The 15,110-nt window shown below is 47.9% G+C and overlaps 2 protein-coding genes across 12 annotated transcripts in view; one reads left to right on the forward strand and one right to left on the reverse strand.

Moving 5' to 3' along the window:
- FHAD1 (forkhead associated phosphopeptide binding domain 1) overlaps positions 1 to 15,110 on the reverse strand; it is a 63,716-nt gene that overhangs the window by 36,206 nt on the left and 12,400 nt on the right. For 10 of the 11 annotated variants that reach the window (XM_078378978.1, XM_078378976.1, XM_072977793.2 and 7 more), the window contains 4 exons: positions 13,961 to 14,191; positions 12,959 to 13,082; positions 2,804 to 2,934; positions 173 to 238 (listed from right to left, as the gene is read on the reverse strand). In XM_078378978.1, coding sequence (XP_078235104.1) covers positions 173 to 238; positions 2,804 to 2,934; positions 12,959 to 13,082; positions 13,961 to 14,191 — 552 coding nt within the window. The remainder of the gene's footprint in view (positions 1 to 172; positions 239 to 2,803; positions 2,935 to 12,958; positions 13,083 to 13,960; positions 14,192 to 15,110) is intronic. The other variant, XM_078378975.1, reaches the window with a different exon arrangement.
- LOC110072613 (actin-like protein 9) lies at positions 3,900 to 8,218 on the forward strand. Its single transcript, XM_078378980.1, has one exon. The coding sequence runs from the start codon at positions 6,148 to 6,150 to the stop codon at positions 7,309 to 7,311; it is 1,164 nt and encodes a 387-aa protein (XP_078235106.1). The 5' UTR covers positions 3,900 to 6,147; the 3' UTR covers positions 7,312 to 8,218.

The raw sequence follows: 15,110 nt of genomic DNA on the forward strand, positions 1-15,110 counted from the left end.
GATTTGCTGTGACTGCAAAACCAGATGACACTGAAGAGACACAAGGTGGCCGGTCCCGTTGGTAATATCACAAAAATTAAAGACAGGGTTCAATGGCTAACAAATTCTCCCCTCCTCCAGAACCTGGGAATGTGCATGCTAATTAGGTGAGCTTAACTGAAGGCTAACTCACATTCTTCAATGGGTTTACTTCTCTGTCTCTGAGTTCCCGCTTCGTTTCCTCTTTAATTTTAGAACACTGCAACACACAGCAATGAAAGAAAATGCAGTTAGGTAAGACGGCTGTTCACTGTATTAATACGGGTGCCAGTTGAACCCATAATAATTAGATCTGAAGATCTGATTAAAGGTCCACATCACACAAAGGGGATTTTTTTAAACAAACATCTGCAGCATATATATACAGGAGACGGTGGTTTAGGTCGGTCTAGTATCTGTGAATAGATGGTTTTTCCTGCAGTGATGTATGGAAGTGAGAGCTGGACAATAAAGAAGGCTGATTGCAGAAGAATTGATGCTTTTGAATTGTGGTGTTGGAGGAGACTCTTGAGAGTCCCCTGGATTGCAAGGAGAACAAACCTATCCATTCTGAAGGAAATCAACCCCAAGTGCTCACTGGAAGGACAGATTCTGAAGCTGAGGCTCCAATACTTTGGCCATCTCATGAGAAGAGAAGACTCCCTGGAAAAGACCCTGATGTTGAGAAAGTGTAAAGGCATGCAATGTATGGCGTTTGCTATCAAACTAGTGTTGCACGTTTTTCAACACCTGTGGGGGGGGGGGGCTTGGAACCGATCCACCACAGATATGGGGATCCTCCTGTACTATTGGAGCCCTCCTGTTCCTTTAACTAAGCAGGGCTGGGTCTGCCCCCTGGCTGGGAGGATTGCCTGTGTAACTCAGCATACTGACAGCTAAAAAAAGCAACATTAAAAAGACAAAGCTCTGTGCTAGCTGGGGTCCCCTGGACAGCAAGGAGAACAAATCTATCAATTCTAAAGGAAATCAACCCTGAGTGCTCACTGGAAGGACAGATCCTGAAGCTGAGGCTCCAATACTTTGGCCATCTCATGAGAAGAGAAGACTCCTTGGAAAAAACCTTGATGTTAGGAAAGTGTGAAGGCAAGAGGAGAAGGGGATGACACATGATGAGATGGTTGGATAGTGTCATCAAAGCTACCAGAATGAATTTGACACAGCTCCGGGAGGCAGTGGAAGATAGGATGGCCTGGCGTGCTCTGGTCCATGGGGTCACAAAGAATCGGAAATGACTAAACAACGACGACCTGGGGCTTGCGCTTCTTGAAACTTCCTCCTGTCCCAGAGCAGCAAAGAGTGAGTGGTGGCACCACAGATGACCCAAGCAAGGAGCCAGTGGTTCAGAAAGCGCTCAGCTGTTGACCGTGGAGGGGGGACTTTATTCATGACAGGGCACCGAGGGCTCTCTTTGCTAACATTTTAGAAAGGCGGGCCCTGAAAAAACATGATTTTCAGGTACAGCAGAAGTGCAGAGAAGCACCCAAATAAGTCACAGAAGGACTTTAGAACTGGCTGGGTTGGAGGAGCCAGAGAACCGAGCCCCAAGCCAGATGAGAGGAGGCTGGGAAACAGAGATGTCTGTTCCCGCTGAGCCATGAAATTCCTCAGGTGACCTTGGGCGGATCACTCTCCCTCCCTTAGAATGATCGACTCCACCTGACGGAGGTTACGGAAAGAACTCAGGGTGAAGGCCACGGTGAGACAGGTTCCTTGCTTTGAAGTCACGGGCAGAAAGGCCAAGGACCGATAGAAAGGAAAGCAAAATCAACAAAGAACGAGAACGGCAGGAGGCGAGAGGAGACACCCGAAGAGCACCGCAGGGCAGGGCTGGTGGCTCCCCTTGGCAAGATTTTCAGCCAGAGCAGAGAAGACAAGCAGCACGTCAGCCGGGGAGTGACACCAGCCGGCGGTGGGGGGGGGGCACGGGTTCTTCTACAACGCTGGATTCTAGAGGCAGGCACAAACTGTGAACCAGAAAAACCAACAAGCCAGGCCGGTTTGTGGTTCCGTTCGTGACCCGGTTCGGGGGTCCCGTTTTGCCAAAGCAAAACGAAGCCCTGGGCCCTTTTCCCCTTGGTGCTCCATTGTGCTTCGGCAGGACAGGATTCCCACCCAGCCTCTTCCCACTCCCCACCCTCTCGTCACAGCCACGCCCTCCTCCTCCTCTTCCCTTCCGGGAGCCAGACCTGCTGCCTCTGCACGTGTGCTCTCCATCCAGCGGCCAGGCAGGTCCCTGATCAGAGGCTGTGGGCCCGATGGCAGGTGCAGCGGTGGAGGTGGTGGCAGGGGCAGGAGGGGGTGCAGCGGGAAGGGAGCGGGCAGGCGGCAGAGGCAGCGCAGGGCCAGGAGGAGGTCAGCTCCCCCCCCCAGCCTGAACCATTCATTCTCCCATGGGGCTGTGGTGGGTCATGGTGGGCCAGTCTCTACTACCATCTCGCACATGTCCCAGAGAGCCATCCTTGAAGCACAGCACGAAATGTCTGCGGCTCGTGCCTGTCCTCGGTGGCACCAACCATACAGAGCTCACCCGCCCGCCGGCCGCTCAATGTCCAAGCTGGACGTCGGAGGCCACGCCGCACGACTCCCTCGGGAAGGCAACTGCTGTACAGAGGGCGCCCAACAACCCCTACAAGGACAAAGGCGCCCGGCATGCCCACAGCTCATAGACACAAAGGGGACCACAGAAGTGGGGCGGGTGCACAGAGGGTCCCCACCCCATTGCTTTCCTCAATCTAAGTGGGGGCTGCAAAAGAGGATGATTCACCTGGGCAGAAACCTGGGCAAGCCGGTTGTCCTTCTCTCGGTTTTCCCTCCTGAACGTCTCGGCATCCATTTTCAGCTGCTGTATTTTCTGCTCCTTCACCGTCGCTTCTTTTTGCAAACTGGTTACAAGCCCTGCAGGACAAAACGGACAACATTTAGAGCAACACTTTAAAAACTGAACTATGGGCAGTTTGAGTGGGCAGGATCTTCTTTTTCATGATGGAAGGCTTAAAATAACTTTACGCGTACAGGAAGATCCAGAGTTGGTCTGTTTACCTGCCGGCTTTGCTCCCAGTAGGAGTTCTCAGGGTTCTTGAGAATATATAAGATTTAGGCTACTCCTCTCTCCACTGGAGACCTTTGGGAATCCTGGTGGACTCAAAGGCACATTTGATGAGGACTTGAGAGAGGAACTTTTTGGTGGCTAATCCCAGGCTGTAGGAATTCCACCGAAACATATAAACCAATGCTACAGGAATATGCAAAGGCTGAGAGAGAAGATCAAGACCTCGATGCTAGTTTTCAAATATCTGCTGGGTAGCAGTAGTTCCAGCAGAAAGAACCATCACATTTTGAGGCTTAGATGGGTGGGAGACTTCCCCTAACAGGCTCTGATCAATCTTGCCAACAGAGACCTTCTTCCCCACAGCATAGTTAAAGACGTGAAACAAAAGACAAATCAGACATTCTGAAAGACCATGTTCTCTTAGTGTAAATGTTCTTGATACGCCATCTAATTCCTCCCACGGTTTGTCCAGGGGTTGACAAGAAATCGTGCCAAAGGAAGGCCATGTCACTTCGTGAGATCTGTAGAACGAAGACTTTACTTTCGACACGAATGAAGGAAAGTAAAAATAAGAGGAGGCTAGATCAAATTAAGTCTGAACTCTCACTAAAAGCTAAAAATGACTTAATTGCAGCTATCGTGAAAAGAGAAAACCCACTGGAAGTGACAGTAATACCGGGGGGGGGGGGGGAATAGAGGAGAAGGAGAAGAGGGCTGATCTTAAGGCTGGGTGGATTCCATAAAGCAAGCCAATGGCCTGGAGTTTGCACAGCTTGAGGAAGGTGGATCATGGCAGAGACCCTTTGGGAGGCCACAACTTCAGTGTGGTTTTTGTGAGCGTAGTTCAGCACATGCAAAAATAGGCAGACATGGCCTGGAAAGTTGTAGAAACTTTACCGGATGCTGGAGGCCACCCCCCCCCCTTGATAAAACCAGCTAACAAGCAGGTATGGCACCTGGTGAGATACAAAGAGAGGTTGTAACCAAGAGTGAAAGATTTTGAGCTTCCACTGCGACGACACTTCTACACTTTGGCTGCCATTCTGCTCCTCCCAGACTAAAATCAAGGAAAAAGTTCTTCAGAACCAAGGATTAAAAAAAACAAACCCAAACTAACTGATAATAGCAACCCTTTTTCAAAATTGCAGATTCTTCTTTAACTCTGAAGGACAAAGTCGATGGAAGACTGAAAAGAAAGGTCTACTCCAGGGCAGTCGACCGGCTCCTGTTTTATTTCACATGTATGTCTACCAACAATCAGTCGCTTCCTCAAGGCACCAAAAGTTTTATTGATGCTGACACTCTCATGCGTGCTGCTCAGTCAGACAGCGCTCAGATGGTAGAACCTCCTTTAACAGATGCATTAGAAGAACGTGGTGCATACTGTGATATAAATCAACACAAACCTTCCTCAGATTCAAGCATGTGCTTGCCATTTGAGAAACACGCAGGCATCTTGTATGCTTCAGATTACTTGGAAGGGTGTCCAGCTCTATCAGCGTTTTTCCCCCCACCTTGGGTAACCCAGATGTTCTTGGACTGCAACTCCCAGAAACCCCAGGCAACAGCGTCCGTGGTGAAAGCTTCTGGGAGCTGCAGTCCAAGAACACCTGGTTAACCCAAAGTGAGGAACCACTGAACTAGAACCTTGTTTTGGCCCAAAGTACCAAGGTGTCACTTTTGATCACATGCTGGCCTATTAAAAAAACATGCCGAAGTACAACCCAAATGGTCTCTGCAAGGAACAATGCTCTTCGAAACCTGTTGGGGGGCCAACACAAACACTTACAGAGTAGCAGAGAAGTAGAGTTTTTTGAGTTTTCTAATAGGATGCAATGGGAGCAAAAATAGATCAAATGGACAGCGAGAGGCAGAAGTGTAACAAAAGAACGCAACTGAGGGGCACACTGTCGTGGCAAATATCCAAAATGTAGGCTTCAGAGTGCAGGCGAAGGAACATCCTCTCAACTGGGCAATGGCAGGGGAAGAACTGAGGGATGAAACGAATTAACAAGCTAGTCTTTGAGTCCCCTTCACAGACTGTTGCCTTGTCGTGGCGAAGAGAAGACTCCCTGGAAAAGACCCTGATGTTGGGAAAATGTGAAGGCAAGAGGAGAAGGGGACGACAGAGGACGAGATGGATAGATAATGTTATTGAAGCTACCAACAAGAATTTGATCCAACTCCGGGAGGCAGTGGAAGACAGGAGGGCCTGCCATGCTCTGGTCCATGGGGTCACGAAGAGTCGGACATGACTTAACGACTAAACAACAACAAAAAGTAAAATAAACCAATCCATACTAGTCACATGTGAAGTTTACCAATAATGCTGTCAGATATTTTTATGGCTTCCCACCGGTGTTAATTCTGGATTTGGGGAATTGGTTTTAAAGCAGGGGTGCCTGTCGTTTATAAATAATGATTTTCCTGCACTCCAGCATGCCTTCCTTCCCTTCTGTTGTGACCAAGAGATGGGACAGAAACCAGATTTCCGGAATAATACATCAGGGATTATTTTTATTTATTTTTTTTAAAAAAACATGTATTTAAGAATGGGCCAGATTTCTTACAAATCAATCAATAAATGCAAATAGCAATGAGGGAAAAAAAAATCAATGAAGCCAGAATTTTTGGTCCAGGATCTAAAGTCGCGTCTTTCAATGCAACTCTGCTATGCACCATTAAAAGCAGTATAATCTCCAAATCCCATGCGGGACTAGTTCCCCTCTATTATTTTGCTACTGCATCATACAGTCAGTTGTCGAAGGCCTTAAGTTCTGGAATCATCTGAATCAGTCTAGAAGATTCAAGGAATTCCGTTCGCCCACAAGATTCCAGGATTCCAGGGAACCACTTGTCGCCTCTTGGGAAGCGTGGTTCAGCTTTCCACCAGGAGAGGCAAAAGTTGGGACTTGCTGGCCCACCTTCATCTCCCAAGGTGAGAAGGGCTTCAAACCAGGTGAGGTCACGTGAGATGATGACGGAGCATCATAATTCTGCTTTGTGACAACAGAGAGAAAATCCTTTGAAACTTTGTCACTCAGGGGTTGAGTTTGCAGATGGAGAACTGGAGGGAAGGACTGAGGATGTCTAGGACTCTGGAAAGAGCCCAAAAGGACATTACAACAGGAGCCGTGGTGATAGATACTGGGACCGGGACCTGTAAAGCCGGGTTTGCAGGGGTAGAGACCCCTCAGGCGCTCCTTAAGACGATGGTTGGGTACCCCACAATGAAGTCCATGGGCATGAGAGCAGATACCTTTGTCGGGGAGCACGCCAGGTTGGAGGGCGAATTACACATCATTTCGCCTCTAAGAAATGGCGTCATCATGGACTGGGAAGCTGTGGAAGATTTGTGGAGGCATCTCTTCTACCACAACCTCAAGGCCGCCCCGGAAGAACATGCCCTGCTCCTGTCCGACCCTCCCCTCTGCCCAATGACCAACCGGGAGAAGCTGGTGGAGGTGGTCTTTGAGTCCCTCAACTCTCCGAGGATGTTCGTGGCTTCTGAGTCCATCCTGTCCCTCTATGCCCATGGCAAAATCAGCGGGCTGGTGATCGACACAGGCTACGCTACGACATACACTGTCCCAATCCACCAAGGATACAATTTGCCCCACGCCGTTGAGTGGATGAACCTTGCCGGGGCCAACATCACGTCCTTCTTGATGGACCTCCTGTGCAAAAGGGGCCACTGCTTTCATGAGCGAACGCTTGCCGTCGTGAATGACCTCAAGAAGAAGTGCTGCTACGTGGCCCTTGATTTCGAGGCGGAGTGGAACCGTCCCGAGGAAGAATACATGGTGGACTACCAGTTGCCGGACGGCCAGACCATTCGGTTGGGAAAAGAGAGATTCCAGTGCCCGGAAATGTTATTCCATCCTCCGCAGATGCCAGGGCTTTCTGTCCCCGGAGTCCCCGGCCTGGCCCTAAAAAGCTTGCAGGAGGTGCCAGAAATCTGTCAGAAAGAGATGTATGAAAACATCCTTCTCTGCGGAGGCTCATCTCGGTTCAAAGGGTTCAAGGAGAGGCTCACCCACGACCTCTTGGCTGGTGTGCCCACCAACACAAAAGTGAACGTCACCACCATGCCGCTCCGGAAATACTCCGTCTGGACTGGGGGATCCATCCTCGCGTCTCTGAATAACTTTCAACGCTACTGGGTCCTGAAAGAGGAATATCAGGAATACGGGCCATGTATTGTCCACCAAAAGTGCTACTGAGCTTGGGGGGGGTGGTGGATTTTTATTTATTTAATTAATTGATTGATTTATACCCCGGCCGTCCACAAGGGGGGAAATGTAGCAAAACAAAATACAGCCATGTGTTTGCATAGGCGTTAAATATAGGTTTGTGGTTATTGGTTGGAGAGGAACCTATTCCTCGTGAGGTATATGCCACTCTGCTTGTCCTTTCTGCATGATCACAATGACCTGTACAGGTAGGTCAGGCTGAGAGGAAGAGAATACAAGTGTTCCACTTGTGTATGCTTTAAAATGCTTATTTAAATACACAGTTCAATGTGAACCCTCATGCTTATTGTACAGTGGGACCCCTTTATCTGCAGGATCAATATCCACTGATTCACTTATCCACAGTCTGAAGATATTTAAAATATTAAAAGGAAAATCCCATAAATACTGTATATATTTCTAACAATGAAGTTACCAGAACTGGCCACTAGAGGGGCCATATTATCCACAATTTTCAGCATCTGGTGGGGGTCTTTGAATGGATTTCCTGTGGATACAGGGGTCCTACTGTAAAAGGAAAGGAAAAGAAGGTTGGAAGTGAACACAGAGAAAGCTGACACCAATTCACCATCTTTGAATGCGCAAGGAGCTGAAAACAGTCATCATCTTGTCCATTAAAACAGGAAAGAAGTTGGGGGAGACATACATTCCCAGTTCCAGTGGAGATCAGTGACTGGGGTGATGGAACCAAGAGGCAAAGTATTTTAAGGTGGTTTGGTCATGAGTAGGCAATCGAGAGCCTTTAGCTTTGCAAAAGACCTGCTCCTCATGGAGAGGATAACACCTGATGCAGGTTTGTTGGGCCAAAACCTCACACTGGTGTGTTTAGGGCAGAGGTCCCAAACCCCCGGTCTGCAACCCGGTGCTGATCCATGGCCTGAGCCCGACTGGGCTGCGGAGAGAGACCTTCCCCCCACTCCCGCACACACTCCCCCCACAGCCTGTTTGTGCCTGCGTGTGAGCGCGTGCACATGCATGAGCACTGTGCCACCCTTTGTGCATATGCATGACCGTGCGCGCCCATGAGTGCCATGCTGCCCTTCACGCATGTGCACAAACACAAGTGCACGTCTTTGTGCATGTGCACGAGCGGAGGGGGGGGTGCCCTGCCTTCCCCAGTTGGTCTGCAGGGCTAAAAAGGTTGGGGACCGCTGGTTTAGGGGACTCTGAGGGGATAGTGGCTGTGGGGAGGGGGGTCACAATGATTGTTGCTACCCCAAAATACAACAACCTCAGATATGCAGATGATACCACTCTGATGGCAGAGAGTAAGGGGGAATTAAAGAAGCTCTTAATGAGGGTGAAAGAACAAAACATGGTCTGAAGCTCAACATCAAAAAATCTAAGATCATGGCCACTGGTCCCATCACCTCCTGGCAAACAGAAGGGGAAGGTATGGAGGCAGCGACAGATTTCACTTTCTTGGGCTCCAGGATCACTGCAGATCAGCCACGAAATTAAAAGACGCCTGCTTCTTGGGAGGAAAGCGATGACAAACCTTGACAGCATCTTAAAAAGCAGAGACATCACCTTGCCGACAAAAGTCCGCATAGTCAAAGCTATGTTTTTTACAGTAGTAATGTATGGAAGTGAGAGCTGGACAATAAAGAAGGCTGACCGCTGAAGAATTGATGCTTTTGAATTGTGGTGCTGGAGGAGACTCTTGAGAGTTCCCTGGACTGCAAGGAGAACAAACCTATCCATTTTGAAGGAAATCAACCCTGAGTGCTCACTGGAAGGACAGATCCTGAAGCTGAGGCTCCAATGCTTTGGCCATCTCATGAGAAGAGAAGACTCCCTAGAACAGACCCTGATGTTGGGAAAGAGTGAAGGCAAGAGGAAAAGGGGACGGCAGAGGACGAGATGGCTGGACAGTGTCATGGAAGCGACCAACATGAATTTGACCCAACTCCAGGAGACAGTGGAAGACAGGAGGGCCTGGCATGCTCTGGTCCATGGGGTCACGAAGAGTCGGACACGACTTAACGACTAAACAACAACTCTTTGAGTTGCATAGAGAATCATTCACATGGCTGGATGGCCTCTTCCACAGACTGAACTTCATTTCATGCTATGCGCGTAGCATGGACAGAGCTGCACACTAGAAAGGACAATGGTGAAAATACTCATTTGCCACAACATGCGGCTAATCATAGGAGGTCTGATTGAAGCAGAAAAACCAGATTCAGCTCCAGGGCAAAATGCACCCAAACGTATAGATAGTTTTGGATTCACGGCAGAAATTGAATCAGATGAGGCTCTAGCGGGGGGTGGGAATCCTATCTCCAAATTTTATGTCCAAAAGCACAAGAATTTTTCACAGTTTTGGCTCTCCACTGTAAGGCAACGGAAGGCCAGTGATCCAAATCTACAAACTGGTTCAGATGCAGGACACAAATCATTTCTGATCAGATTGGGATCCATTCCAATGCCCTGTTATCTGCCTCCAAACCAATTCAAGGGCCTGAGCACAGTCCTCCTGTCCTTTGCCATGCATGTCACACAGCAGGTTGGAGGCGGGATGGGAAACTGCTAGCTTGGATGCATCTAAAAAGCCTCTCGGCTCCCCTCCCACAAAAAAAAAGCAGGAGGTGAAACATATAAATTCGTAAGTGAATGCACAATCCACTGGCCAAATGTGAACTAACTGTAAAAACTTGTTATCAAGGTCACAGTGCAATGCTTCTGGAACTACAGGTAGTCATGAGAAGATATAGGAATGACAACGTGGCGGGTCACAATGATATCCAAATCGAGCAAATTAAACATTTTGGGCGAAACCCAAAGGAATGGCTCCTTTGACTCTTTAATAGCTGCTGGACAAGCAAACAAATTGTAAAAATATGGCAAAAGACGAAAGCAGTCGCCACAGTGAGACCAGGCAAAGAATCGGAGGCTTCAAAAGCTACAGGCCCATCTCTCTACGATGCCACTTATACAAAGTGTTTGAATGAATGCTATTAAACCGTCCAGCCTCTAAAACAGAACCCTCTTCTAATTCCAGACCAGGCAGGCTTTAGGACTAGCAAGAACATGTACGGCTCAAATCTTAAATGTAACCCAACAAATAGAAGATGGTTTTTAAACACATAAAATAACTAGAGCAGCATTTGTTGACTTTTACAGTGGCACACGATACTGTCCACCATCAACTGCTGCTCAAAAAGCTCTTATTTCCTTACTAAAGATCACAGGGTCACAGAAATAGGTGCCCCCCCTTCTACTTCAAAACTGAAGATTCTTTGTTGAATTTCAAGGGAGGCACTGTCACTGGAGAAATCAAAGGAACCTTCTTCCACAGAGTAGCATTCAAGCAAAATTAGTTTTTAGCATTTACACAAACGTTAGCCAATATTCCCGTACTCTGGGAGTTTCATCTATGCTGATGATCTTGCTTTGACAGTCGGGGGGGGAACCTTTGGGGACATCGAGCACCAGCTAACCTCTGCATTATAAGATCTCCCCTTCTGTTATACAAACAACAACCAGTTGAAACCAAAACTACCAACATATCCCTCCAATTCTGGCCGCCTTGCACTGGCTACCTGTCCATTTCCATGCCAGCTTCAAGGTGATGGTTCTAACACGCAAAGCCCTAAATGGTTTGGGAACTCGGGACCTGACAGAACATCGTCTTCCAATGAGAACTGCCCATCTTACTTACTTGTCCCAGGCTGGACATCTGAGGAGGCTGACCCTGAGAGAGGATGAGAGGCAGAAAACTAGGAACCGAGCTCTCTCAGCAGTCACCCTGCACCTTTGGAATCCACACCCTCCGTCTGGTCACGCCTGACCCCTTCGCTGGTAATTTTTAAGCAGCTTTTAAGCACCTGGCTATTTCAACAGGCCTTTTATCCCGTTTCATCTATGGAATCCAGTGGAACAATTAGCCATTAAGATCACAATGCTGCCATTTAAAGTGTTTTAAATATCCAAATGTTTTATCATTATTATTATGTTCTATTATGCTAACATTTTTATATTAATACTGATATTTTGGTTTATTGCATAGGCTTGACATTTTCTTTATTGTTTATTGTTTTATATTGTAAACCTTACATGCATGCACGCACGCACGCACGCACGCACGCACGCACGCACGCACATACATACATACAGTGGTGCCTCGCTTAACGGGCACCCCATTTAACGACAAATCCGCATAGCGATGAAGATTTTGCGATCGCATTGCGATGTTGCCTATGGGGAAAAATCGCTTTACGATGATCGCGGGAAGCGATCATCGCAAACACCCCATTTTCGCACAGCTGATCGGCGTGGCTTCAGGATGATCGCGGGGAAGGGCTTCCCCCCATCATCCCAAAGCCCCGCCGATCAACTGGGGGAAAAACGTGGGCTTCGAGATGATGGGGGGGGAGGGCTTTCTCCCCCCGTCATCCTGAAGCCCCGCCGATCAGCTGGAGCTCTCCCCCGCGGTCCTCCCGAAGGCCCCATTTCCCCCAGCTGATCGGTGGGGCCTTTGGGAGGACCGCAGGGGAGATCTCCCCCGCGATCCTCCCAAAGGCCCCATTTTCGCACAGCTGGTCGGCGGTTCCAAAATGGCCACCCGCTGTGTTGCCTTACTTTAGAGGCACTGAAAATGGCCACCCCTATGGAGGGTTTTCGCATAAGGTGAGTTTTTAAGCCCATAGGAATGCATTAAACACGTTTTAATGCGTTTCTATGGGCTTTTAAAACTCGCTTAGCGATGAAATCGCTTAGAGACATTTTTTTCTGCACGGATTAACGTCGCTAAGTGAGGCACCACTGTATATAGGAAACTGGCTGGGTCAGACTGGGGTGCACAATCACAAACAGTAAGAACAACAGCTTTATCCCAGACCTATGACTCCAAAGCAGAATATGCCAGTGCCGTTCGGTAGGAATCAGCACATGCCAAACAAGTAAACGTAGCTCTTAATTAATCATGCAGAGTTATTACTGGCTGCCTGAAACCCACCTCCAGAAAAACTCTATTATTTGGCTGCCCTTGCCCCTCCAGAAATAAGGTAATCCAGCACCAAACCCATCCACTTGATGGACAACAATTCCCAAGATAACAGCTAAAATTGAGAAAATGTTTTCTGCACACCTGCCCCATTCCAAATATCAAACAAGAAGAAACTAGGCTAAACCTACAGAGAATGAAAACAACACACTTTGCCAAACGGATGAACTCCAATAGTGTCTCCCACCAAGACAAGGCTGAAGCTGGACCATTTGGAAGTCACTTAATAGATTTCAAAGCAAAGTAGGAAGATCAAAGAATCAACAAACAAAAGGGATACAGAACAAATGTTCTGTGATTGTGGAGAAATTCAATCCATGCAATACTTACGTTCATGCAATATAGGCCCCACCATGATGCGTACAAAAAAATCTAGCAAATGGCTGAGATCACCCTATTGAAATACGTCACTTCTAGTTAAAAATAATATAATTCTCTTAAATTTTTTATTCGTTTTTAATTTTACCTTTGCTTCACGTATGTCCATAATTTTAAATTGTGCAATACTCTGATATGAAAGAAGGAAGAAAAAACTGTATAAAGAACTAGCAAGCTATTCAGAAGAAGAGCTTTTACTTTTGCTTTATGGGGGGGGGAGAGAGAAATTACCAATTGTAAGAGAGTAATTCTTCTTCAGAGTCTCAGTTTCTTGCTTCCAGTGTGCAATTTGTAAATCTCGTTCAGAAAGGGAATGGTATAACACTTCACTCGTATTTTTCTGCAAGTTGCTGATCTGATTCACAAACACAGAAGCAAAAGAGAAAAGCAGCTGATTGATACTGACTTGGATTAAGCAATGCTTTTCCGTTGCCTGCACAGAAAATGCTGGACTTTTTCACCTCCCCATCAGACAGACTGAAACAAGAATAGTTTGAAGTCTTGCATGTGAAAAGACCACCACCACCCAAAGCCAATTATTCAGACGCAACAGCCATACGCAAACGGTCCTCCTGAACTCACATGTATTAGGTCTTTCCTTGACTTCCTGAAACATGAAAGACCACTCGGTGTTAAATCCAAACTGGGAAAACTATGAAACAAACCAGTAACTCCAAAGGAGAAGGGACAGAGGAGAGAGACATCCCAAGCAGGGCTGCGGCTCGCTGTTCCATTTCCTCCTTTGCTTATAAAGGGTCTACATCTCCAGCAAGCTAGACCACCGCGTAAATGCAGCTTGCTAGGTTGTTATTTGACTAGCAGGATAGTTTATGGAGTCAAGAGTTTTGGGAGTTGGATATCCCGCGTGCCTAGTAGGGAAAGAGACAGCCCCGGTCGCCTGGAGCAGCCAACATGGCCCCAGAGCATTCTCAGAAGGAAGGACTGGCAAGCCATTTTGAGTACTTTATAACAACAAAACCCTGAGAAGGGTTTCTGTCAGTCTGAATCGACTCCATGGCACAGACCGAAGAATGGTCTTATGGACCGGACAGCCAACCATCGTTTGACTTTGATCATCCAACGTGGCAAGCTCAGCAGGAATTCATATGCTTTGACACAAAAAGCTCTGGGACGGCCAGGGAGGGCTCATTTGAAACCTCGATGGTTCCTCGTGGGATGGGCATTGTGCGTTTCTGAGCCTCAAGGCTCCCCATGCCCTCTAGCGGTCCCTACCTCCTCTTTCAAAGCTTTAACCTCTTCTGTCTTGGCAGCAACGTCCTGGTCGAGACCCACCAACCTCTGACGAAAGTCGGACTCTGTGGGGGAAAGGGCGGCCGCCAGCTTCTCCGTCAGCGATGCAACCTCCTTCTGAAGATCGGCAATCACTGCATCTTTGCGATTGCACTCACTCTCCAAGCCGGAGAGGCGACTGATTTCATTCCCCATTTTCAAAATCATTTCATCCTGTGCAGAAATAAGCAGCTACCTGTGACCTAGCATGAAAACAATCCCCTTTTTCCTGTTTTCTCAAGAAAACAAACTGTGAATTACTTTTTTTTTAAACCCTGCAAATGTCTTTTTCCAATTATTATTAATACATATATGTGACCAAATGACATATTTGCATGGGTTGGTTTGTCTTTACACGCCCTAAACCAGCCAATGGAGATTCTGCCAGGAAAGGTGGAAGGCAACAGGAAAAGAGGAAGACCCAATACGAGATGGACAGACTCCCTAAAGGAAGCCACAGGCTTGAGTCTGTGCAAGAGCTGAGCAGGGCTGTTGGAGGGCAGGACATGTTGGAGGTGGCTCCATGGGTCGGAGGCAACTTGACGAAACAGGGTAACAATAACAAACCAGGCAATAACGCAGTTTTAATTACCAAGGGTGAAGAAGTTTGTGGTTTTTTAAAAAAACACTTTCTGCTTTTCCCTTCCGCGATCTCCCTTTCATTCTGAATTATAGATGACAAGTGCCTTGGGAAAGGCGGCAGCCCTCCTGAGTTTGTGGCTCAGCCTGCACATTCTACACCGGCAGCAACCAATACGAATGCCCGGCCTGGGTCTGGGAGATCAGTGACGCTGCCACTTTTCATCCAGGCATCCCACAGCCTGTGGGCCTTCTTCTGCTCATGTTGTTGGTGATACAGCAACCCTTTCCTACTATGCGCTTGAGGCACTGCCCGCAGCTCACCTTCCCTCCGCTTTGTCTTCATCACACCCCACTACAGCAAGGGGAATCAGCATGGAAGACGTGCCTGGCCCGGGACCTCCCGGTGAACTTTGTGGCCAAGCAGGGATGTGAAACCTGGTCTCCCAAGCCCTCAATCAATACTCTAGTCCCTCTACTTTCTGAGCCACAACCTGCCTGGACCTTTTTTATT

Source organism: Pogona vitticeps, chromosome 7 (assembly GCF_051106095.1).
Source record: "Pogona vitticeps strain Pit_001003342236 chromosome 7, PviZW2.1, whole genome shotgun sequence".
NCBI lineage: Eukaryota > Metazoa > Chordata > Lepidosauria > Squamata > Agamidae > Pogona > Pogona vitticeps.

Bases quoted from the DNA above. Each gene is read 5' to 3' on its own strand.
- LOC110072613 (XM_078378980.1), top strand. From the start codon at position 6,148: ATGGAGAACTGGAGGGAAGGACTGAGGATGTCTAGGACTCTGGAAAGA.